The 25,347-nt window shown below is 44.7% G+C and overlaps 1 protein-coding gene across 2 annotated transcripts in view; it reads right to left on the bottom strand.

The window, feature by feature from the left end:
* Positions 1-21,288: 21,288 nt before the first annotated feature.
* The window catches only part of LOC106591579 (angiomotin-like 2a), a 15,094-nt gene continuing 11,035 nt past the window's right edge, over positions 21,289-25,347 (bottom strand). Inside the window, exons 8-10 of one of the 2 annotated variants that reach the window (XM_014182794.2) lie at positions 25,297-25,347; positions 22,611-22,850; positions 21,289-21,901 (exon numbers count right to left, since the gene is read on the bottom strand). The exon at positions 25,297-25,347 is cut by the window's right edge and continues 359 nt beyond it. In XM_014182794.2, coding sequence (XP_014038269.2) covers positions 21,819-21,901; positions 22,611-22,850; positions 25,297-25,347 — 374 coding nt within the window. In that variant the 3' untranslated portion in view covers positions 21,289-21,818. Of the gene's footprint in view, positions 21,902-22,610; positions 22,851-22,876; positions 22,910-25,296 lie in introns of those variants that run through there. The other variant, XM_045697467.1, reaches the window with a different exon arrangement.

Genomic DNA, 25,347 nt, shown 5'->3' with positions numbered 1-25,347 from the left:
GTCCAGTTGATCACCACAATGAACTTGTTTTTAGGCAGCGCAGGACCTGGGAATATGCATCATGGGTAAACCGTAGAATTAACAGAATGGCGGATTCCCAAATGGCACTCTGTTCCCTATATAGTGTACTACTTTAGACCAGAGCCCTATTCCCTATATAGTGCCCTACTTTAGACCAGAGCCCCTATTCCCTATATAGTGCACTACTTTCGACCAGAGCCCTATTCCCTATATAGTGCACTACTTTAGACCAGAGTCCCTATTCCCTATATAGTGCACTACTTTAGACCAGAGCCCTATTCCCTATATAGTGCACTACTTTAGACCAGAGCCCTATTCCCTACATAGTGCACTACTTTAGACCAGAGACCCAAGAGTTTAAGGGTCCGTGTCAGACTCAGCCCATGTCTCTGATGACTTGATGACAGTGGATTTTTAACCCTGAATTTCCAGACATCTCTGTAGCTTGATTCCCTATGGTCTGTATCATTGTGGGTTCAGCCACAGTCTAGGCAGTATAATCCTTCATTGTTGTAAAATAGACTTAGATGTATCATTTCTGACAAATTGTCTACTCTACTTGAATAGATAGATAGATACACCTGGCTTGGTGACGACGCCTCTCCTAAACAACATTTATAACCTAGTCATGACCGGGGTCTACTGTGTTCTGCCTCTGCCCTGACTCCTCCCAAAGCTCCATGGCCCAGACACAGTAACACTTTGATTCATCAGGCTTCTCACCACTTCCTGTTCCTCTGCTCCCTCTGTGCTGCTCATACTGTAGTCTGTATGGCAGGACGACCCACAGTCTAGGAACCAACCTGTCTAGATGGACTACACCAGGGTTCCTCAACTGGTGGCCCTCGTGTCTGAATTTACCCTCCACCATGTTTACGGAATTTGTTGAATGTTCATTGTTGGATATAAACAACTGTAAAAACCACAGGAAATCAACTCCAAGTGATTTTAATTTGGTTAATCTGTTCCCAAGTATTTCCACGCATAATAGAGAGAGACCTGATCAAATACAAATGTAAGCAAGGATTAAAATGATTATGTTTTAGTTAAATATTATATCTGTTTGGCTTTCTCGCGGTCAATTTGCAGTCTACAAATGATTTGTAATTGTGTTCCAAGCCCTCTGACCATCCTCTGAAGGAAAATAATTGTCCCATGGCTGAATCCCGGGACTACAAAATTCAGCCATATATATATATATAGGGTGGCAAGTGGGACGCAGATAAAGACTCTGGTCTAATATGCCTTTTGCTCGGCCATAATGACCTGGTTTATGTGGAAAAGAGATAAGGAGTGGAAAATACATTCCTTTCTGCTCCACTCTGGGCAGGAAGTTAATGGTTAATGAATCTCCAGCTCTCTCTCTCTCTCTCTCTCTCTCTCTCTCTCTCTCTCTCTCTCTCTCTCTCTTTACTGAGTATTTCTCTGACATAGTTTGAGGGGGAAAATATATCCAATGCCAAGAGGGTTTGCTTTGCTTTCTTGGCGTCCTCTACAGCATGCTAGAAACGGACCATTGACTCTAATATACATGAATGTGTAAATACTCCCAAAGCACATGTTTCTGGAACAATTTTTCATTATCTAATAAATGGCTATTAATAAAACAACTCTTGGGAATTTGGGCTAAACTTCCTAAGAGTTTTGTCCTGTCCTAACTGTGTTTACTTTCATTACAATCATATTGGATAGCAGTGACAAGTGTTAAAGCTTCAAGCCACATTGATCTGAAGACAGATATCTGATACATCTTTATGGCAGGCATGCAGCAAACCAACATGAAAACAGTCACCTTTTGGCAGGCATGCAGCAAAACCAATGGAATCTTTCTTGGAAAACTCCAGATGTCTCAGGAATGCTCACTCAGTCCCTGCGGGGAAGGAGGGATAAAGAGATGGAGCAGTGGGGAGATGGAGGGGTGGGGGGGTAGGACAGAGCTAGCGTGGAAGGTAGGAGGGATAAAGAGATGGAGTAGTGGGGAGATGGAGGGGTGGTAGGACAGAGCTAGCGTGGAAGGTAGGAGGAATAAAGAGATGGAGCAGTGGTGAGATGGAGGGGTGGGGGGTAGGACAGAGCTAGCGTGGAAGGTAGGAGGGATAAAGAGATGGAGCAGTGGGGAGATGGAGGGGTGGGGAGGTAGGACAGAGCTAGGGTGGAAGGTAGGAGGGATAAAGAGATGGAGCAGTGGGGAGATGGAGGGGTGGGGGGGTAGGACAGAGCTAGGGTGGAAGGTAGGAGGGATAAAGAGATGGAGCAGTGGGGAGATGGAGGGGTTGGGGGGTAGGACAGAGCTAGCGTGGAAGGTAGGAGGGATAAAGAGATGGAGCAGTGGGGAGATGGAGGGGTGGGGGGTAGGACAGAGCTAGCGTGGAAGGTAGGAGGGATAAAGAGATGGAGCAGTGGGGAGATGGAGGGGTGGGGGGTTGGAGAGCTAGGGTGGAAGGTAGGAGGGATAAAGAGATGGAGCAGTGGGGAGATGGAGGGGTGGGGGGTAGGACAGAGCTAGCGTGGAAGGTAGGAGGGATAAAGAGATGGAGCAGTGGGGAGATGGAGGGGTGGGGGGTAGGAGAGCTAGGGTGGAAGGTAGGAGGGATAAAGAGATGGAGCAGTGGGGAGATGGAGGGGTGGGGAGGTAGGACAGAGCTAGGGTGGAAGGTAGGAGGGATAAAGAGATGGAGCAGTGGGGAGATGGAGGGGTGGGGGGGTAGGACAGAGCTAGCGTGGAAGGTAGGAGGGATAAAGAGATGGAGCAGTGGGGAGATGGAGGGGTGGGGGGGTAGGAGAGCTAGGGTGGAAGGTAGGAGGGATAAAGAGATGGAGCAGTGGGGAGATGGAGGAGTGGGGAGGTAGGACAGAGCTAGGGTGGAAGGTAGGAGGGATAAAGAGATGGAGCAGTGGGGAGATGGAGGGGTGGGGGGGTAGGACAGAGCTAGCGTGGAAGGTAGGAGGGATAAAGAGATGGAGCAGTGGGGAGATGGAGGGGTGGGGGGGTAGGACAGAGCTAGCGTGGAAGGTAGGAGGGATGAAGAGATGGAGCAGTGGGGAGATGGAGGGGTGTGGGGGGACAGATCTAGGGTGGAAGGTAGGAGGGATAAAGAGATGGAGCAGTGGGGAGATGGAGGGGTGGGGGGGTAGGACAGAGCTAGCGTGGAAAGAGGTGGAGACGAGGCAGAAGGGTGGAGGATAGTGGGCTCCGTCAGGAACTTCCCTCCGCTCTGAGCGGTGCAGCGAGGGTCTAGGATATGGGAGCTCAGAGAACGCAGCTGTTTAAACTTGGCTCAGCGTTCAGTCATATAATTACGACCTCTCAGCCAGACAACCACCGGCATCACACCAAAGGTATGTGTAGGCCTAGAAGAATAAACCCACAGAAAAACATTGGATCTAGCCGCTGAGTTATGCGTGTGTATAAGGTATAAACCCTCTGAAAGACATTGGGGTATGATGGGTCTACGGAGAACCAGCCTATATGCCCCAGGCTAAGGGGCCTATAGTAAACCGTGGATTGACCCAGGAACTATAGTAGTACACTTTTTATAGCTACCGTTTACAGGCCTCCTGGGCCGTATACAGCGTTCCTCACTGAGTTCCCTGAATTCCTATCGGACCTTATAGCCATAGTAGATAATATTCAAATTTTTGGTGACTTTAATATTCACATGGAAAAGTCCACAGACCCACTCCAAAAGGCTTTCGGAGCCATCATCGACTCAGTGGGTTTTGTCCAACATGTCTCTGGACCTACTCACTGCCACAGTCATACTCTGGACCTAGTTTTGCCCCGTGGAATAAATATTGTGGATCCTAATGTTTTTCCTCATTATCCTGGACTATCGGACCACCATTTTATTACGTTTGCAATCACAACAAATAATCTGCTCAGATCGCAACCAAGAAGCATTAAAAGTCGTGCTATAAATTCTCAAACAACCCAAAGATTCCTTGATGCCCTTCCAGACTCCCTCTGCCTACCCAAGGACGTCAGAGGACAAAAATCAGTTAACCACCTAACTGAGGAACTCAATTTAATCTTGCGCAATACCCTAGATGCAGTCGCACCCCTAAAAACCTAAAACATTTGTCATAAGAAACTAGCTCCCTGGTATACAGAAAATACCCGAGCTCTGAAGCAAGCTTCCAGAAAATTGGAACGGAAACGGCGCCACACCAAACTGGAAGTCTTCTGACTAGCTTGGAATGACAGTACCGTGCAGTATCGAAGAGCCCTTACTGCTGCTCGATCATCCTATTTTTCCAACTTAATTGAGGAAAATAAGAACAATCCGAAATTTATTTTTGATACTGTCGCAAAGCTAACTAAAAAGCAGCATTCCCCAAGAGAGGATGGCTCTCACTTCAGCAGTAATAAATTCATGAACTTCTTTGAGGAAAAAATCATGATCATTAGAAAGCAAATTACGGACTCCTCTTTAAAGCTCAGTTGTCCTGAGTCTGCACAACTCTGTCGGGACCTAGGATCAAGAGAGACACTCAAGCTATTGACCTATATCGAATCTCCCATTCCTCTCAAATAAAAAATAAAAAAGCTGCATTCCTGAAGACAAACAATGTATACGAAATGCTTCAGTCTGGTTTTAGACCCCATCATAGCACTGAGACTGCACTTGCGAAGGTGGTAAATGGCGTCAGACCGAGGCTCTGCATCTGTCCTCGTGCTCCTAGACCTTAGTGCTGCTTTTGATATCATCGATCACCACATTCTTTTGGAGAGATTGGAAACCCAAATTGGTCTACATGGACAAGTTCTGGCCTGGTTTAGATCTTATCTGTCGGAAAGATATCAGTTTGTCTCTGTGAATAGTTTGTCCTCTGACAAATCAACTGTAAATTTCGGTGTTCCTCAAGGTTACGTTTTAGGACCAATATTGTTTTCACTATATATTTTACCTCTTGGGGATGTCGTTCAAAAACATAATGTTACATTTCACTGCTATGCGGATGACACACAGCTGTACATTTCAATGAAACATGGTGAAGCCCCAAAATTGCCCTCGCTGGAAGCCTGTGTTTCAGACATAAGGAAGTGGATGGCTGCAAACTCTACTTTTAAACTCGGACAAAACAGAGATGCTTGTTCTAGGTCCCAAGAAACAAAGAGACCTTCTGTTGAATCTGACAATTAATCTGGATGGTTGTACAGTCGTCTCAAATAAAACTGTGAAGGACCTCAGCGTTACTCTGGACCCTGATCTTTCTTTTGACGAACATATCAAGACTGTTTCAAGGAAAGCTTTTTTCCATTAACGTAACATTGCAAAAATCAGAAATGTTCTGTCCAAAAATGATGCAGAAAAATTAATCCATGCTTTTGTTACTTCTAGGTTAGACTACTGCAATGCTCTACTTTCCGGCTACCCGGATAAAGCACTAAATAAACTTCAGTTAGTGCTAAATACAGCTGCTAGAATCCTGACTAGATCATATTACTCCAGTGCTAGCCTCCCTACACTGGCTTCCTGTTAAGGCAAGGGCTGATTTCAAGGTATTACTGCTAACCTACAAAGCATTACATGGGCTTGCTCCTACCTATCTTTGCGATTTGGTCCTGCCGTACATACCTACACGTACGCTACGATCACAAGACACAGGCCTCCTTATTGTCTCTAGAATTTCTAAGCAAACAGCTGGAGGCAGGGCTTTCTCCTATAGAACACAATTTTTATGGAATGGTCTGCCTATCCATGTGAGAGGTGCAGACTCGGTCTCTACCTTTAAGTCTTTATTGAAGACTCATCTCTTCAGTAGGTCCTATGATTGAGTGTAGTCTGACCCAGGGGTGTGAAGATGATGAACAGAAAGGCACTGGAGCGACAAACCGTCCTTGCTGTCTCTGCCTGACTGGTTCCCCTCTCACCACTGGGATTCTCTGCCTCTAACCCTATTACAGGGGCTGAGTCACTGGCTTACTGGTGCTCTTCCGTGCCATCCCTAGGAGGGCTGCGTCACTTGAGTGGGTTGAGTCCCTGACGTGATCTTCCTGTTGGCGCCCCCCCTTGGGTTGTGTCGTGGGGGAGATCTTTGTGGGCTATACTCAGCCTTGTCTCAGGATAGTAAGTTGGTGGTTGAAGATATCCCTTTGGTGGTGTGGGGGCTGTGCTTTGGCAAAGTGGGTGGGGTTATATCCTACCTGTTTGGCCCTGTCCGGGGGTTTCATTGGATGGGGCCACAGTGTCTCCTGACCCCTCCTGTCTCAGCCTCCAGTATTTATGCTGCAATAGTTTGTGTCGGGGGGCTAGGGTCAGTCTGTTATATCTGGAGAATTTCTCCTGTCTTATCCGGTGTCCTGTGTGAATTTAAGTATGCTCTCTCTAATTCTCTCTGAGGACCTGAGCCCTAGGACCATGCCTCAGGACTACCTGGCCTGATGACTCCTTGCTGTCCCCAGTCCCCCTGCTGCTTCTCCAGTTTCAACTGTTCTGCCTGCGGCTATGGAACCCTGACCTGTTCACCGGACATGCTACCTTGTCCCGGACCTGCTGTTTTCGAGTCTCTCTCTCTACCGCACCTGCTGTATATAACTCTGAATGATCGGCTATGAAAAGCCAACTGACATTTACTCCTGAGGTGTTGACCTGTTGCACCCTCTACAACCACTGTGATTATTATTATTTGACCCTGCTGGTCATCTATGAACGTTTGAACATCTTGGCCATGTATTGTTATAATCTCCACCCGGCACATCCAGAAGAGTACTGGCCACCCTTCATAGCCTGGTTCCTCTCTAGGTTTCTTCCTAGGTTCCTGCCTTTCTAGGGAGTTTTTCCTAGCCACCGTGCTTCTACACCTGCATTGCTTGCTGTTTGGGGTTTTAGGGTGGGTTTCTGTATAGCACTTTGTGACATCGGCTGATGTAAAAAGGGCTTTATAAATACACTTGATTGATTGATAGATTTACTGTACATTTTTTATTGCTCATTCCACTTTTGTTTATTATCTATTTAACTTGCTTTGGCAATGTAAACATATGTTTCCCATGCCAGTAAAGCCCCTTAAATTGAATTGAAATGAAGTCCCTTGACCTCCTCATTGAGCCAGAACATCAAGTTGGTCGTTTGGACCAGATGCAGGGCCTCCACCTTCCATGCAGGATCAGCGGTGAGGACTGCCAGGTGTTGATTGACACTGGTTCCACGATATCCCTTGTTCGGCCTGGTATTCTCTCAGACACAGTGTGCCAATCACCTATGTGTTGGACCCCTACCTCGGTATGTCTTTGCACTGTGGCAAGGGAAGTCGCGGACATGAAGGACCAGAGGTCCTTATCGGTGAGAGTTAGCAATGTTTCGTTGGAGCACGAGTTCTGGTTGGCCGATATTCAAGATGACTGCATCCTAGGGTTGGATTTTCTCAGTCAAGTGGGAGCATGCCTAGATGTTGGAATACGTAAACTCCAGACGAAAGACTCCATGATGAAACTTCGGAGCAGTGGAAGAAGACAACGGCAGTCAAAGGTGACTCAGCAGGTGACTCAGGTGACTCAGAAGGTGACTCAGCAGGAATTGATGACAGATAGCCCCAAAAATACCCTTTCCCCAGATGAGAAGGAGCAGCTGAACATGATCTGACATGCACTGTCAACTGTGGGACCTTATATACACAGGTGTGTGCCTTTCCAAATCATGTCCAATCATTTGAATTTACCACAGGTGGACTCCAATCAAGTTGTAGAAACATCTCAAGGATGATCAATGGAAACAGGATGTACCTGAGCTCAATTTCGAGTCTCATAGCAAAGGGTCTGAATACTAATGTAAAAAAGGGTGTTTCTGTTTTTTATTTTTAATACATTTTCAAACATTTCCAAAAACCCGATTTCGCTATGTCATAATGGGGTATTGTGATGTCATAATGGGGTATTGTGATGTCATAATGTGGTATTGTGTGTAGACTGATGAGGAAAAACATTTATTTAATACATTTTAGAATAAGGCTGTAACTTAACAAAATGTGGAAAAATTCAAGGGGTCTGAAAACTTTCCAAATGCACTGTACATGCCATTTGCTATTTAGGAGCTAAACATTTTTATAATTTAATTATAGGCTGCGCTTTTTCTTTTATTCCAAGCTTTATCTAAAAATTCTGCAAACGGAAATCGACAATGGACAAAAAAACATTTCAGTTTCTCTTCATGGCTCAGCTACATAATACCAGGGTATATCTGGTGGTCTGTCTCCTCATGGCTACATAATACCAGGGTATATCTGGTGGTCTGTCTCCTCATGGCTACATAATACCAGGGTATATCTGGTGGTCTGTCTCCTCATGGCTACATAATACCAGGGTATATCTGGTGGTCTGTCTCCTCATGGCTACATAATACCAGGGTATATCTGGTGGTCTGTCTCCTCGTGGCTACATAATACCAGGGTATATCTGGTGGTCTGTCTCCTCGTGGCTACATAATACCAGGGTATATCTGGTGGTCTGTCTCCTCATGGCTACATAATACCAGGGTATATATGGTGGTCTGTCTCCTCATGGCTACATAATGCCAGGGTATATCTGGTGGTCTGTCTCCTCATGGCTACATAATACCAGGGTATATCTGGCGGTCTGTCTCCTCATGGCTACATAATACCAGGGTATATCTGGTGGTCTGTCTCCTCATGGCTACATAATACCAGGGTATATCTGGTGGTCTGTCTCCTCACGACTACATAATACCAGGGTATATCTGGTGGTCTGTCTCCTCATGGCTACATAATACCAGGGTATATCTGGTGGTCTGTCTCCTCACGGCTACATAATGCCAGGGTATATCTGGTGGTCTGTCTCCTCATGGCTACATAATACCAGGGTATATCTGGTGGTCTGTCTCCTCATGGCTACATAATACCAGGGTATATCTGGTGGTCTGTCTCCTCATGGCTACATAATGCCAGGGTATATCTGGTGGTCTGTCTCCTCATGGCTACATAATACCAGGGTATATCTGGTGGTCTGTCTCCTCATGGCTACATAATACCAGGGTATATCTGGTGGTCTGTCTCCTCATGGCTACATAATACCAGGGTATATCTGGTGGTCTGTCTCCTCATGACTACATAATACCAGGGTATATCTGGTGGTCTGTCTCCTCATGGCTACATAATACCAGGGTATATCTGGTGGTCTGTCTCCTCATGGCTACATAATGCCAGGGTATATCTGGTGGTCTGTCTCCTCATGGCTACATAATGCCAGGGTATATCTGGTGGTCTGTCTCCTCATGGCTACATAATACCAGGGTATATCTGGTGGTCTGTCTCCTCATGACTACATAATACCAGGGTATATCTGGTGGTCTGTCTCCTCATGGCTACATAATGCCAGGGTATATCTGGTGGGTTTTCTGGAATAAGGACAAGTGTATATCATGGTAGAAAGGGCAATAGAGGATAAAATGAATTTAATTCTCTATTTCTTCGAGTTCACAATAGTTACATAGGCTTTCCTCTTCCGTTTCTCCACAATACCTGTTTCAATACACAGAGACAATATCCCTGTTCTGACCTGTTTCAATACGCAGAGGCAATATCCCTGAACTGACCTGTTTCAATACGCAGAGGCAATATCCCTGATCTGACCTGTTTCAATACACAGAGGCAATATCCCTGTTCTGACCTGTTTCAATACACAGAGGCAATATCCCTGATCTGACCTGTTTCAATACACAGAGACAATATCCCTGTTCTGACCTGTTTCAATACACAGAGGCAATATCCCTGATCTGACCTGTTTCAATACACAGAGGCAATATCCCTGATCTGACCTGTTTCAATACGCAGAGGCAATATCCCTGAACTGACCTGTTTCAATACGCAGAGGCAATATCCCTGATCTGACCTGTTTCAATACGCAGAGGCAATATCCCTGATCTGACCTGTTTCAATACGCAGAGGCAATATCCCTGATCTGACCTGTTTCAATACGCAGAGGCAATATCCCTGATCTGACCTGTTTCAATACGCAGAGGCAATATCCCTGATCTAACCTGTGCACATAGCGCGATCTCTCGCTTTTAGTTCGGTTATACATAATATACACTGCTCAAAAAAATAAAGGGAACACTTAAACAACACAATGTAACTCCAAGTCAATCACACTTCTGTGAAAACAAACTGTCCACTTAGGAAGCAACACTGATTGACAATAAATTTCACATGCTGTTGTGCAAATGGAATAGACAACAGGTGGAAATTATAGGCAATTAGCAAGACACCCCAAATAAAGGAGTGGTTCGGCAGGTGGGGACCACAGACCACTTCTCAGTTCCTATGCTTCCTGGCTGATGTTTTGGTCACTTTTGAATGCTGGCGGTGCTTTCACTCTAGTGGTAGCATGAGACGGAGTCTACAACCCACACAAGTGGCTCAGGTAGTGCAGCTCATCCAGGATGGCACATCAATGCGAGCTGTGGCAAGAAGGTTTGCTGTGTCTGTCAGCGTAGTGTCCAGAGCATGGAGGCGCTACCAGGAGACAGGCCAGTACATCAGGAGACATGGAGGAGGCCGTAGGAGGGCAACAACCCAGCAGCAGGACCGCTACCTCCGCCTTTGTGCAAGGAGGAGCAGGAGAAGCACTGCCAGAGCCCTGCAAAACGACCTCCAGCAGGCCACAAATGTGCATGTGTCTGCTCAAACGGTCAGAAACAGACTCCATGAGGGTGGTATGAGGGCCCGACGTCCACAGGTGGGGATTGTGCTTACAGCCCAACACCGTGCAGGACGTTTGGCATTTGCCAGAGGACACCAAGATTGGCAAATTCGCCACTGGCGCCCTGTGCTCTTCACAGATGAAAGCAGGTTCACACTGAGCACGTGACAGACGTGACAGAGTCTGGAGACGCCGTGGAGAACGTTCTGCTGCCTGCAACATCCTCCAGTATGACCGGTTTACGCGGTGGGTCAGTCATGGTGTGGGGTGGCATTTCTTTGGGGGACCGCACAGCCCTCCATGTGCTCGCCAGAGGTAGCCTGACTGCCATTAGGTACCGAGATGAGATCCTCAGACCCCTTGTGAGACCATATGCTGGTGCGGTTGGCCCTGGGTTCCTCCTAATGCAAGACAATGCTAGACCTCATGTGGATGGAGTATGTCAGAAGTTCCTGCAAGAGGAAGGCATTGATGCTATGGACTGGCCCGCCCGTTCCCCAGACCTGAATCCAATTGAGCACATCTGGGACATCATGTCTCGCTCCATCCACCAACGCCACGTTGCACCACAGACTGTCCAGGAGTTGGCGGATGCTTTAGTCCAGGTCTGGGAGGAGATCCCTCAGGAGACCATCCGCCACCTCATCAGGAGCATGCCCAGGCGTTGTAGGGAGGTCATACAGGCACGTGGAGGCCACACACACTAATGAGCCTCATTTTGACTTGTTTTAATAAGGACATTACATCAAAGTTGGATCAGCCTGTAGTGTGGTTTTCCACTTTAATTTTGAGTGTGACTCCAAATCCAGATCTCCATGGGTTGATAAATTGGATTTCCATTGATTATTTTTGTGTGATTTTGTTGTCAGCACATTCAACTATGTAAAGAAAAAAGTATTTAATAAGATTATTTCTTTCATTGAGATCTAGGATGTGTTGTTTAAGTGTTCCCTTTATTTTTTTGAGCAGTATATCTTTCACGCATGAATTCACCCTTAATCAAACAAAAGGTTTTCAATTTGGGTTGATGATTAATCTCCTCCATTTCTTTTCATATTACATCATTAGTTGTTTTTAATAGCGTTTATGTCTCTCTTCATTTGGTTTTCGTTCAGATGTTCCTAGTCAGACTGTTGGAAAAGGGCAAACATTGAAAAACTTTACTAGCTATTCTGGCAGTTGGCATATCCAAAAGTCTATTCCAAAGTCTCACCATACACACCTTCCATCTGATCTCACAGGCTTCCCAGCCCCATGTCCCAAGTTATTGCGAGTATAGGTGCAAACTTGTGGATACTTACAAAAAATAACATACTGCTCTGTTTTGAACATGTTTTGTTTTTGAGAAACCTCTTAGATCCCCACACTCCTGCTGAATAGACCAGAACAGGACCCTCGCATGTACATTTACATAATTTAGCAGACGCTCTTATCCAGAGCGACTTACAGTAGTGAATGCATACATTTCATTTCATGCATTTAAAAAAAAAAAATTGTACTGCCCCCCCCCCCCCGTGGGAATCAAACCCACAACCCTGTCGTTGCACACACCATGCTGGCGTTGCAAACACCATGCTCTACCAACTGAGCCACAGGGAAGGCCAAGGGTACCAAGGCATGTCTGATACAGTTTTGGAATACGTAGCATAACCAATATCTTTGATTGTTTTTGTTTTTCCTATAACTCCCCCAAGAGCTCTACTTGCCGAGTCGGCCAGGGCAGATGTTCCGAGGACGGGATCCACCCAAAATCATTTGGGTTCCTGGATACTTTCACAGCATGATAAGGCTGCGTTGAGACAATGACTTATCAATGACCCAAGTCCAGCTCAGTTAATCCTCTACCATTGTGACGCTGAGTTGTCATAATGCTTCAGTAAATGTACATTATCCCAGGGACGTTGGAAGACACAATGTAAGTAACCTAATTTATGTCCCTCTAACTGCCCTGAATGCCTCTGCTGATCCTACAGCTGTTGTATGCAGTAATAATGAACCAGAGTTATACTGTTAGCACTGAGGCGGTGTGCCCTAGGAGGAAGTCCACTATGTGCAGCTCACCCTGCACTAACATAAAGAACACTCAGTCATATCTACTTCTGCTAAGCTTCCCAGTAAAGCAATGAAAACAAGCAAGCATCCCAGAAGAAAAGTGCTGAAAATAGCCCACGTCAACATACGTAGCTTAAGAAACAAGGTTCATGTGTCACGACGTCCACCGAAGTCGGCTCCTCTCCTTGTTCGGCGATCGACGTCACCGGCTTTCTAGCCATCGCCGCTCCATTTTTCATATTTCCATTTGTTTTGTCTTGTTTCCATAAACACCTGGTTTTCATTCCATAATCACACTGTATGTATTTAGTCCTCTGTTCCCCTCCATGTCTTTGTGTGTAATTGTTTGTTGTTATGTGAGATATTCACGCGCTATACTTTTGTACATGTTCCGTGTTTTCTTTTGGGCACTTTGATGTCATTTTGTGTCTATTTCTTGACCGGAATAAAAGTGCGCCTGTTAAATCTACTCTGGTCTCCTGCACCTGACTTCACCTCCCCTACACAGCCATAACATCATGAAATCAATCATTTGCTATTAACAGATGACATTCATATTCTGAAACTCACTTAGATAATACCTTTGATGATACAGTGGTAGCAAAAACAAGGTTATAACATTGACAGAAAAGACAGAAATGCCAATGGGGGAGGTGTTGTTGTTTATATTCAGAACCACATTCCTGTAAAGATTAGAGAGGATCTCATGTTAAATACAGACCAGCCTTGTCAATTGACCCAGACCAGCCTTGTGAATTGACCCAGACCAGCATTGTGAATTGACCCAGACCAGCCTTGTGAATTGACCCAGACCAGCCTTGTGAATTGACCCAGACCAGCCTTGTGAATTGACCCAGACCAGCCTTGTCTACTGGTAAAGGAGTGCCCAGACCAGCCTTGTCTACTGGTAAAGGAGTGCCCAGACCAGCCTTGTCTACTGGTAAAGGAGTGCCCAGACCAGCCTTGTCTACTGGTAAAGGAGTGCCCAGACCAGCCTTGTCTACTGGTAAAGGAGTGCCCAGACCAGCCTTGTCTACTGGTAAAGGAGTGCCCAGACCAGCCTTGTCTACTGGTAAAGGAGTGCCCAGACCAGCCTTGTCTACTGGTAAAGGAGTGCCCAGACCAGCCTTGTCTACTGGTAAAGGAGTGCCCAGACCAGCCTTGTCTACAGGTAAAGGAGTGCCCAGACCAGCCTTGTCTACAGGTAAAGGAGTGCCCAGACCAGCCTTGTCTACTGGTAAAGGAGTGCCCAGACCAGCCTTGTCTACTGGTAAAGGAGTGCCCAGACCAGCCTTGTCTACTGGTAAAGGAGTGCCCAGACCAGCCTTGTCTACTGGTAAAGGAGTGCCCAGACCAGCCTTGTCTACTGGTAAAGGAGTGCCCAGACCAGCCTTGTCTACTGGTAAAGGAGTGCTAAGAGAGAGAACAGCACAACTGACAGCTAGGCCGACTCTTTGTTTTGTGAACTAGAGAAAATACTTTGCATTCCTCCTCCTGACTGGGCAAGGGGTTATACTCAGTCCCTGGGTGGGTGTGTGTGTCCCTGTGTGTGTGTGTGTGTGTGTCCCTGTGTGTGTGTGTGTGTGTGTGTGTGTGTCCCTGTGTGTGTGCGTGTGTGCGTGCGTGCGTGCGTGCTTGTGTGCGTGTGTGCGCATGTGTGCGTGCGTGTGTGTGTGTGTGATACAGACAAGCGGGTGGCAGAGTTGTTTTTCTACACGGGAAAAAAGCGACAATCTTCACCGCTTTATGGAAGATGTTATTCACGCCTGTCTAGTGGGTCTGATAAGAAGGGGTTTGTACTAACTTGTACTTGTAGTACATGTCTGTGGGGTGACTACTCTATCCCTGACACAGGAGGTGTTATACAGATGCACACGTTGTGTGTATGCAACTTCGGAAGACTCCATCTTGTGATTGAATTGTTGCCCTTTCATGATGTGTATTTGAAAGTACACAGTGTGTGGAAGTCCATTTTAAAAAGTTTTAAAGATACATATATTAAGGTTTTATATATATATATATAAATGAAATGTTAACGACATAAACACACCAAAAAAATGCCCCGTTTCAGAAGGTCGCAGCAACGTCAGGTTCAACCAGCGAGAGCAAGGGGTTTGTTTACACTAAACCCTGCCGCTTAGTTTTTATCTAATCTCTAGCATTACTAAGTACTTAAAAGGAAATAATATACAAAATATATGAACTTCTTCTCTCCTTTCAAAATAACAACCCTTTATGTAAACAAAGTTAAATTAATAGCGACAAGTGTGTTCATCAAAATACAAACGGTTCTGACAGAGACATTAACCAGCTAAAGGTTCTGTAGAGACATTAACCAGCTAAAGGTTCTGACAGAGACATTAACCAGCTAAAGGTTCTGACAGAGACATTAACCAGCTAAAGGTTCTGTAGAGACATTAACCAGCTAAAGGTTCTGTAGAGACATGAACCAGCTAAAGGTTCTGTAGAGACATGAACCAGCTAAAGGTTCTGTAGAGACATTAACCAGCTAAAGGTTCTGTAGAGACATTAACCAGCTAAAGGTTCTGACAGAGACATTAACCAGCTAAAGGTTCTGACAGAGACATTAACCAGCTAAAGGTTCTGTAGAGACATTAACCAGCTAAAGGTTCTGACAGAGACATTAACCAGCTAAAGGTTCTGACAGAGACATTAACCAGCTAAAGGTTCTGTAGAGACATTAACCAGCTAAAGGTTCTGACAGAGACATTAACCAGCTAAAGGTTCTGACAGAGACATTAACCAGCTAAAGGTTCTGACAGAGACATTAACCAGCTAAAGGTTCTGACAGAGACATTAACCAGCTAAAGGTTCTGATAGAGACATTAACCAGCTAAAGGTTCTGTAGAGACATTAACCAGCTAAAGGTTCTGACAGAGACATTAACCAGCTAAAGGTTCTGACAGAGACATTAACCAGCTAAAGGTTCTGTAGAGACATTAACCAGCTAAAGGTTCTGACAGAGACATTAACCAGCTAAAGGTTCTGACAGAGACATTAACCAGCTAAAGGTTCTGACAGAGACATTAACCAGCTAAAGGTTCTGTAGAGACATTAACCAGCTAAAGGTTCTGACAGAGACATTAACCAGCTAAAGGTTCTGACAGAGACATTAACCAGCTAAAGGTTCTGACAGAGACATTAACCAGCTAAAGGTTCTGACAGAGACATTAACCAGCTAAAGGTTCTGTAGAGACATTAACCAGCTAAAGGTTCTGACAGAGACATTAACCAGCTAAAGGTTCTGACAGAGACATTAACCAGCTAAAGGTTCTGACAGAGACATTAACCAGCTAAAGGTTCTGATAGAGACATTAACCAGCTAAAGTTTCTGACAGAGACATTAACCAGCTAAAGGTTCTGTAGAGACATTAACCAGCTAAAGGTTCTGACAGAGACATTAACCAGCTAAAGGTTCTGACAGAGACATTAACCAGCTAAAGGTTCTGTAGAGACATTAACCAGCTAAAGGTTCTGTAGAGACATTAACCAGCTAAAGGTTCTGACAGAGACATTAACCAGCTAAAGGTTCTGACAGAGACATTAACCAGCTAAAGGTTCTGTAGAGACATTAACCAGCTAAAGGTTCTGTAGAGACATTAACCAGCTAAAGGTTCTGTAGAGACATTAACCAGCTAAAGGTTCTGTAGAGACATTAACCAGCTAAAGGTTCTGTAGAGACATTAACCAGCTAAAGGTTCTGTAGAGACATTAACCAGCTAAAGGTTCTGACAGAGACATTAACCAGCTAAAGGTTCTGTAGAGACATTAACCAGCTAAAGGTTCTGACAGAGACATTAACCAGCTAAAGGTTCTGTAGAGACATTAACCAGCTAAAGGTTCTGACAGAGACATTAACCAGCTAAAGGTTCTGTAGAGACATTAACCAGCTAAAGGTTCTGACAGAGACATTAACCAGCTAAAGGTTCTGTAGAGACATTAACCAGCTAAAGGTTCTGTAGAGACATTAACCAGCTAAAGGTTCTGACAGAGACATTAACCAGCTAAAGGTTCTGACAGAGACATTAACCAGCTAAAGGTTCTGTAGAGACATTAACCAGCTAAAGGTTCTGACAGAGACATTAACCAGCTAATGGTTCTGACAGAGACATTAACCAGCTAAAGGTTCTGACAGAGACATTAACCAGCTAAAGGTTCTGACAGAGACATTAACCAGCTAAAGGTTCTGACAGAGACATTAACCAGCTAAAGGTTCTGACAGAGACATTAAACAGCTAAAGGTTCTGTAGAGACATTAACCAGCTAAAGGTTCTGTAGAGACATTAACCAGCTAAAGGTTCTGTAGAGACATTAACCAGCTAAAGGTTCTGTAGAGACATTAACCAGCTAAACGTTCTGTAGAGACATTAACCAGCTAAAGGTTCTGTCGAGACATTAACCAGCTAAAGGTTCTGACAGAGACATTAACCAGCTAAAGGTTCTGTAGAGACATTAACCAGCTAAAGGTTCTGTAGAGACATTAACCAGCTAAAGGTTCTGACAGAGACATTAACCAGCTAAAGGTTCTGACAGAGACATTAACCAGCTAAAGGTTCTGACAGAGACATTAACCAGCTAAAGGTTCTGACAGAGACATTAACCAGCTAAAGGTTCTGTAGAGACATTAACCAGCTAAAGGTTCTGTAGAGACATTAACCAGCTAAAGGTTCTGTAGAGACGTTAACCAGCTAAAGGTTCTGACAGAGACATTAACCAGCTAAAGGTTCTGTAGAGACATTAACCAGCTAAAGGTTCTGACAGAGACATTAACCAGCTAAAGGTTCTGACAGAGACATTAACCAGCTAAAGGTTCTGACAGAGACATTAACCAGCTAAAGGTTCTGACAGAGACATTAACCAGCTAAAGGTTCTGACAGAGACATTAACCAGCTAAAGGTTCTGTAGAGACATTAACCAGCTAAAGGTTCTGACAGAGACATTAACCAGCTAAAGGTTCTGTAGAGACATTAACCAGCTAAAGGTTCTGACAGAGACATTAACCAGCTAAAGGTTCTGTAGAGACATTAACCAGCTAAAGGTTCTGACAGAGACATTAACCAGCTAAAGGTTCTGTAGAGACATTAACCAGCTAAAGGTTCTGACAGAGACATTAACCAGCTAAAGGTTCTGACAGAGACATTAACCAGCTAAAGGTTCTGTAGAGACATTAACCAGCTAAAGGTTCTGTAGAGACATTAACCAGCTAAAGGTTCTGACAGAGACATTAACCAGCTAAAGGTTCTGTAGAGACATTAACCAGCTAAAGGTTCTGACAGAGACATTAACCAGCTAAAGGTTTTGTAGAGACATTAACCAGCTAAAGGTTCTGTAGAGACATTAACCAGCTAAAGGTTCTGACAGAGACATTAACCAGCTAAAGGTTCTGTAGAGACATTAACCAGCTAAAGGTTCTGACAGAGACATTAACCAGCTAAAGGTTCTGACAGAGACATTAACCAGCTAAAGGTTCTGTAGAGACATTAACCAGCTAAAGGTTCTGACAGAGACATTAACCAGCTAAAGGTTCTGACAGAGACATTAACCAGCTAAAGGTTCTGTAGAGACATTAACCAGCTAAAGGTTCTGTAGAGACATTAACCAGCTAAAGGTTCTGACAGAGACATTAACCAGCTAAAGGTTCTGACAGAGACATTAACCAGCTAAAGGTTCTGACAGAGACATTAACCAGCTAAAGGTTCTGACAGAGACATTAACCAGCTAAAGGTTTTGTAGAGACATTAACCAGCTAAAGGTTCTGACAGAGACATTAACCAGCTAAAGGTTCTGTAGAGACATTAACCAGCTAAAGGTTCTGTAGAGACATTAACCAGCTAAAGGTTCTGTAGAGACATTAACCAGCTAAAGGTTCTGTAGAGACATGAACCAGCTAAAGGTTCTGACAGAGACATTAACCAGCTAAAGGTTCTGTAGAGACATTAACCAGCTAAAGGTTCTGTAGAGACATTAACCAGCTAAAGGTTCTGACAGAGACATTAACCAGCTAAAGGTTCTGACAGAGACATTAACCAGCTAAAGGTTCTGACAGAGACATTAACCAGCTAAAGGTTCTGTAGAGACATTAACCAGCTAAAGGTTCTGACAGAGACATTAACCAGCTAAAGGTTCTGACAGAGACATTAACCAGCTAAAGGTTCTGTAGAGACATTAACCAGCTAAAGGTTCTGTAGAGACATTAACCAGCTAAAGGTTCTGACAGAGACATTAACCAGCTAAAGGTTCTGTAGAGACATTAACCAGCTAAAGGTTCTGTAGAGACATTAACCAGCTAAAGGTTCTGACAGAGACATTAACCAGCTAAAGGTTCTGACAGAGACATTAACCAGCTAAAGGTTCTGACAGAGACATTAACCAGCTAAAGGTTCTGACAGAGACATTAACCAGCTAAAGGTTTTGTAGAGACATTAACCAGCTAAAGGTTCTGTAGAGACATTAACCAGCTAAAGGTTCTGTAGAGACATGAACCAGCTAAAGGTTCTGTAGAGACATTAACCAGCTAAAGGTTCTGACAGAGACATTAACCAGCTAAAGGTTCTGACAGAGACATTAACCAGCTAAAGGTTCTGACAGAGACATTAACCAGCTAAAGGTTCTGTAGAGAAATTAACCAGCTAAAGGTTCTGACAGAGACATTAACCAGCTAAAGGTTCTGACAGAGACATTAACCAGCTAAAGGTTCTGTAGAGACATTAACCAGCTAAAGGTTCTGACAGAGACATTAACCAGCTAAAGGTTCTGACAGAGACATTAACCAGCTAAAGGTTCTGTAGAGACATTAACCAGCTAAAGGTTCTGTAGAGACATTAACCAGCTAAAGGTTCTGACAGAGACATTAACCAGCTAAAGGTTCTGTAGAGACATTAACCAGCTAAAGGTTCTGTAGAGACATTAACCAGCTAAAGGTTCTGACAGAGACATTAACCAGCTAAAGGTTCTGACAGAGACATTAACCAGCTAAAGGTTCTGTAGAGACATTAACCAGCTAAAGGTTCTGTAGAGACATTAACCAGCTAAAGGTTCTGACAGAGACATTAACCAGCTAAAGGTTCTGTAAAGACATTAACCAGCTAAAGGTTCTGACAGAGACATTAACCAGCTAAAGGTTCTGACAGAGACATTAACCAGCTAAAGGTTCTGTAGAGACATTAACCAGCTAAAGGTTCTGTAGAGACATTAACCAGCTAAAGGTTCTGACAGAGACATTAACCAGCTAAAGGTTCTGACAGAGACATTAACCAGCTAAAGGTTCTGACAGAGACATTAACCAGCTAAAGGTTCTGTAGAGACATTAACCAGCTAAAGGTTCTGTAGAGACATTAACCAGCTAAAGGTTCTGTAGAGACATTAACCAGCTAAAGGTTCTGACAGAGACATTAACCAGCTAAAGGTTCTGTAGAGACATTAACCAGCTAAAGGTTCTGACAGAGACATTAACCAGCTAAAGGTTCTGACAGAGACATTAACCAGCTAAAGGTTCTGACAGAGACATTAACCAGCTAAAGGTTCTGTAGAGACATTAACCAGCTAAAGGTTCTGACAGAGACATTAACCAGCTAAAGGTTCTGACAGAGACATTAACCAGCTAAAGGTTCTGACAGAGACATTAACCAGCTAAAGGTTCTGTAGAGAATGCATGCCATGTTAACCAGGGTGAGGGTTCAGACTAGATAGACTCCTCAGAATGCAGAATGCATGCCATGTTAACCAGGGTGAGGGTTCAGACTAGATAGACTCCTCAGAATGCAGAATGCATGCCATGTTAACCAGGGTGAGGGTTCAGACTAGATAGACTCCTCAGAATGCAGAATGCATGCCATGTTAACCAGGGTGAGGGGTCAGACTAGATAGACTCCTCAGAATGCAGAATGCATGCCATATTAACCAGGGTGATGAGTCAGACTAGATAGACTCCTCAGAATGCAGAATGCATGCCATGTTAACCAGGGTGAAGGGGTCAGACTAGATATAAACTGTTTCTCGGAGCGTGTAGGAGAGTGAGAGAGAGGGGGGGTGGCATTCTGGGTAGTGGCTGTCTGGGGAGGAGGAGAGATTACAACTACAAAGCACACATATTACTGTCAAAGTATTATAGGTAGGATGTGTGTAATCGTAGAACAAGCTAGAGTAGCTGTGGGAGAATTATGTTGGTTATCCAGGAATGTTGGATCATTTGACTTGGCATGGTGAGCTCAGTGTAGCTAACACACTGTCTGACCTTGAAGGAAACAGATATACAGTATGAATAGACATGTATAGACCAGCAGGGGTAGGCAGGCAGGCTGGCAGGCAGGCAGACAGACAGACAGACAGACAGACAGACAGACAGACAGACAGACAGACAGACAGACAGACAGACAGACAGACAGACAGACAGACAGACAGACAGACAGACAGACAGACAGACAGACAGACAGACAGACAGACAGACAGACAGACAGACAGACAGACAGACAGACAGACAGACCAGACAGACATTCTTAAAGGCCAAACAAACAAACACAACTCTTCACACAAACACATCACACAATGAGCAACACTTTAATAAGAATATAAATACATTAAATAAAACACCAATGACATCCAGGCTGTGCAGCGATGCAGAATCCTGTCCGTGTACCTTGGAGGCTTTAGATGGAGACTGTCATAGTTGTACCTGGCAGGTCCACTAGAGAACACGGACAACTAAAAAGTTCCTCTTCACTTTTCTAGGTGGAAAGAGAGAAACAGTCGAGGGACGTCCAGCTCTCCGCTCTGCTCTGTCTGCTAAACACTTCGCTTCACTTCTGGATTCTTTCCCTGGTAGGTAGGTAGGTAGGTAGGTAGGTAGGTAGGTAGGGAGCACATGTCCATGTCTCCAAACCTTCTCCAAACTGTCTGTCTTTCTCCAAAGGAAGTGTCCATCTGGAGGTCAGTCTGACCAGAGACAGACAGACAGGTTTGTCTTCTCCTCGTTGGGAGGGACATACAGGACACGAGGATCTCTCGGGTCGTCTACCGTGTTGTCACCATCCATCCACAGCGGATCCCACAGTTCGGCGTTCAATGTTTCTTAAATTAGAATTTCCACTACTTCTGCTGCTGCGTCTGAACTACTGAGGCTCCTGTGTGTGTTGAGTTGTGCCAGGAAGTGATCTGAGGTGTAACGGAAAAAAATAAGCCATGTTTTACACACTGGATTAAAAACTGCAGGATTTCAGCTCCACAATGAGTTACGTAGTACAACATAGACAGAGGGTCAGTGGGCCACAATCAAGCCGTGATGTTTGACAAGACAATCAAGCCGTGATGTTTGACAAGACAATCAAGCCGTGATGTTTGACAAGACAATCAAGCCGTGATGTTTGACAAGACAATCAAGCTGTAATGTCTTCTACTTGGGAAGCCTCCAGCCTTGACTAAACCGTGACTCTAGCCAACACACACAGACACATGCTGTAACTCTGGCAGGTATGAATGAATAAGTCCACTACTTCCCCTCTCTGAGCCTGGAAGGGTGCCATTTGGGATACAGACTGTCTGCTGTGACCCTGGATTCAGGTTACACTTCAACCAGCACAGATAAAAAGCGACTTTTATTATTATTACATCATCATATAAAGCCTGTGGTCCATTGTAATTCCACTACAACATGTAATTTTCTCTGTATTGTATGTGACTGAAATAGGTGTCCGTGCTCATTTTTGGGTCCCGTGAACTGTTTCTGTTTAGCTGCCAGTGCTCATGTTGGGTCTACACACACACACACACACACACACACACACACACACACACACACACACACACACACACACACACACACACACAGCAAACATTTCAGAATAGGAGACGGTAGGCTACACACCGGAGGTAGGTGTTGAGGTCGAGGAAGCCTCAGAGGGTGCCAGCATGATGGTGGGATCCACTGTAAGATCCGTCTCCTGGGCTAGGACATCTTGATCACACTGGGTGCTGCAGTCCCTGCTCTGGGGCTTGGACAGGAGCAACAGGGCAGGCAGGGCCAATGGGGCGCAGTGGTGTTGGTGTTTGGGCAGGGAGAGAGGAGACATTGCAGCAGCCGTCTGGTCATCAGAGAGGCTCTTCCCTACAAGCACAGACAACAAGAGGCAGATGGTTAATTACCGGATCACAGACAACAAATTACTGGATCACAGACAACAAGAGGAAGATGGTTAATTAACCGGATCACAGACAACAAATTACTGGATCACAGACAACAAGAGGAAGATGGTTAATTGTCTGGATCACAGACAACAAGAGGAAGATGGTTAATTGTCTGGATCACAGACAACAAGAGGAAGATGGTTAATTACTGGATCACAGACAACAAGAGGAAGATGGTTAAATACTGGATCACAGACAACAAGAGGAAGATGGTTAATTACTGGATCACAGACAACAAGAGGAAGATGGTTAATTACTGGATCACAGACAACAAGAGGAAGATGGTTAATTACCGGATCACAGACAACAAGAGGAAGATGGTTAATTACCGGATCACAGACAACAAGAGGAAGATGATTAAATACTGGATCAACCAAGTACGCACGCACGCTCAAACATCTATCCTGTCAGCTTCCCTGCCACATCTATCCTAGAGCGGCTATCCCGGAGTGGGGAGACGACATACAGTACATGCATATTTATTACTAACAAATATCATCATCTACTTGAGGAAGGTCCCTCACCGGGATCTCTCCCCAGCAGTAGTTATTTTAGGAAGTGTAACATTCTGCCCGGCGACACTACGCACTAAGCACTTAACAGCCGCCAGTTGCACTTTTGAGATAATAACATGGGCTGTTTAAGATCGGACATTCCTCCAGGCGTTATGACCTGTGACCTCCCCCTCCCCCCAGAACACTCAAAAGAAGAAGACAGACGATGTCATAATTCTACAGATTCTTCAGGGAGGAGCTACACGGAGTGTTCCGTTCACCCAGTTCAATGTAACATCGATAGGTTTAGGCTACTACATGATGCTAGAATGTTCCCTGTACTCATCATGAGGTTACTACAACCTAGCCTACGAATGAAAGTTTACAACGTCGGTCGAGTGAATTTTGAGTAATCAAGGTGACAGACAGTGACACATGGAGAGGCAGTGACACATTCAATACCGCCTTGCACAATCTTGCCTGCATCAGCTGTCTTGTGACCAGGCCAAAAAAATAAACTTTCCAAGCCAAACCTTCATATCATAACTGCTAACCGCTAGACATAACCTAGATCGTTTGTCAGTGATAGTCTCCATAGCTACTAGAACTAACGTGTTAGTAAACCCTCTACAATCCTGCAGTACAGTGTAGTCAGCAGCAAGCAGTTTAGCAGTGAGACCGACAGGCCCCGGTGGCAATACATTAATAAAACTAAAAGCGTACCTTGACTTGGAAGAGTTACCAGTGTTGGATAGCCATAGCCAGCTAGCTAACATAGCATCCCTCTCTGTTTGACCTGGGTGTTTAACTACACTCAACTAGCTAGCTGCATTTCACACCAGCTAAGTAAGTGAAAGTGAAAAAATATACACTATGATAGCTAGTTCTCTCTCTCTCCCTCTCTCTTGCTTCTTCTTAATTTTGGAAGAAATTACATTTTCTAAATTGTTTAACTATTATCTTTCTCTCTCTTTCAGTCATCTACTCACCATATTTTATGCACTGCAGTGCTAGCTAGCTGTCGCTTACACTTTCAGTACTAGATACATTCTCTGATCCTATGAATGGGTTAACAACATGTCAGTTCATTCAACAAGAGCTCTGATAGGTTGGAGGATGTCCTTTGGAAGTTGTCATAATTACCTTGGAAGTCTATAGAAGGGGGTGAGAACCATGAGCCTCCTAGGTTTTGTATTGAAGTCAATTTACCCAGAGGAGGACGGAAGCTAGCTGTCCTCCGGCTACACCATGGTGCTACCCTACAGAGTGCTGTTGAGGCTCCTGTAGTGTGTTTTAATAAATTATTTGATGACGTGAATATATTTTGTATAGTTTTATCTAAAAAAGATAACTTTTATAATGTTTCAATATTAATTAAACATTTCAGAAATTCACTGAGGAGGATGGTTCTCCCCTTCCACCTCTGAGGAGCCTCCACTGCCATAGTCCCTACATAGTAGACAACTTTTGACCAGAGCCCTATGTAGAGTCCTAATTAGAGCCATAATTAGAGCCCTAAGTAGAGCACCAAGTGGAGCCCTAAGTAGAGCACTAAGAGCCCAAGTAGAGTCCTAATTAGAGTCTTAAGTAGAGCCCTAATTAGAGCCCAAGTAGAGCCCAAGTAGAGCCCTAATTAGAGCCCAAGTAGAGTCCTGATTAGGACCCTAATTAGAGCCCAAGTAGAGTCCTGATTAGGGCCCTAATTAGAGCCCTGAGTAAAGCCCTAAGAAGAGCACTAGGTAGAGCACCAAGTGGAGCCCTAAGTAGAGTCCTAATTAGAGCACCAAGAAGAGCCCTGAGAAGAGCATTATAGGGTACCATTTGGGACCCAGACTTAGTGTTTGACTTGTGACCCCGGGCCCTAGAGCTCACCTTTCCCCCGGATGGGTTGCTCCACTGGGCCATCAGTGTTGATGGAGGGGA

This window comes from Salmo salar, chromosome ssa16 (assembly GCF_905237065.1).
Source record: "Salmo salar chromosome ssa16, Ssal_v3.1, whole genome shotgun sequence".
NCBI lineage: Eukaryota > Metazoa > Chordata > Actinopteri > Salmoniformes > Salmonidae > Salmo > Salmo salar.
This window is presented reverse-complemented; position numbering and strand designations above follow the sequence as displayed.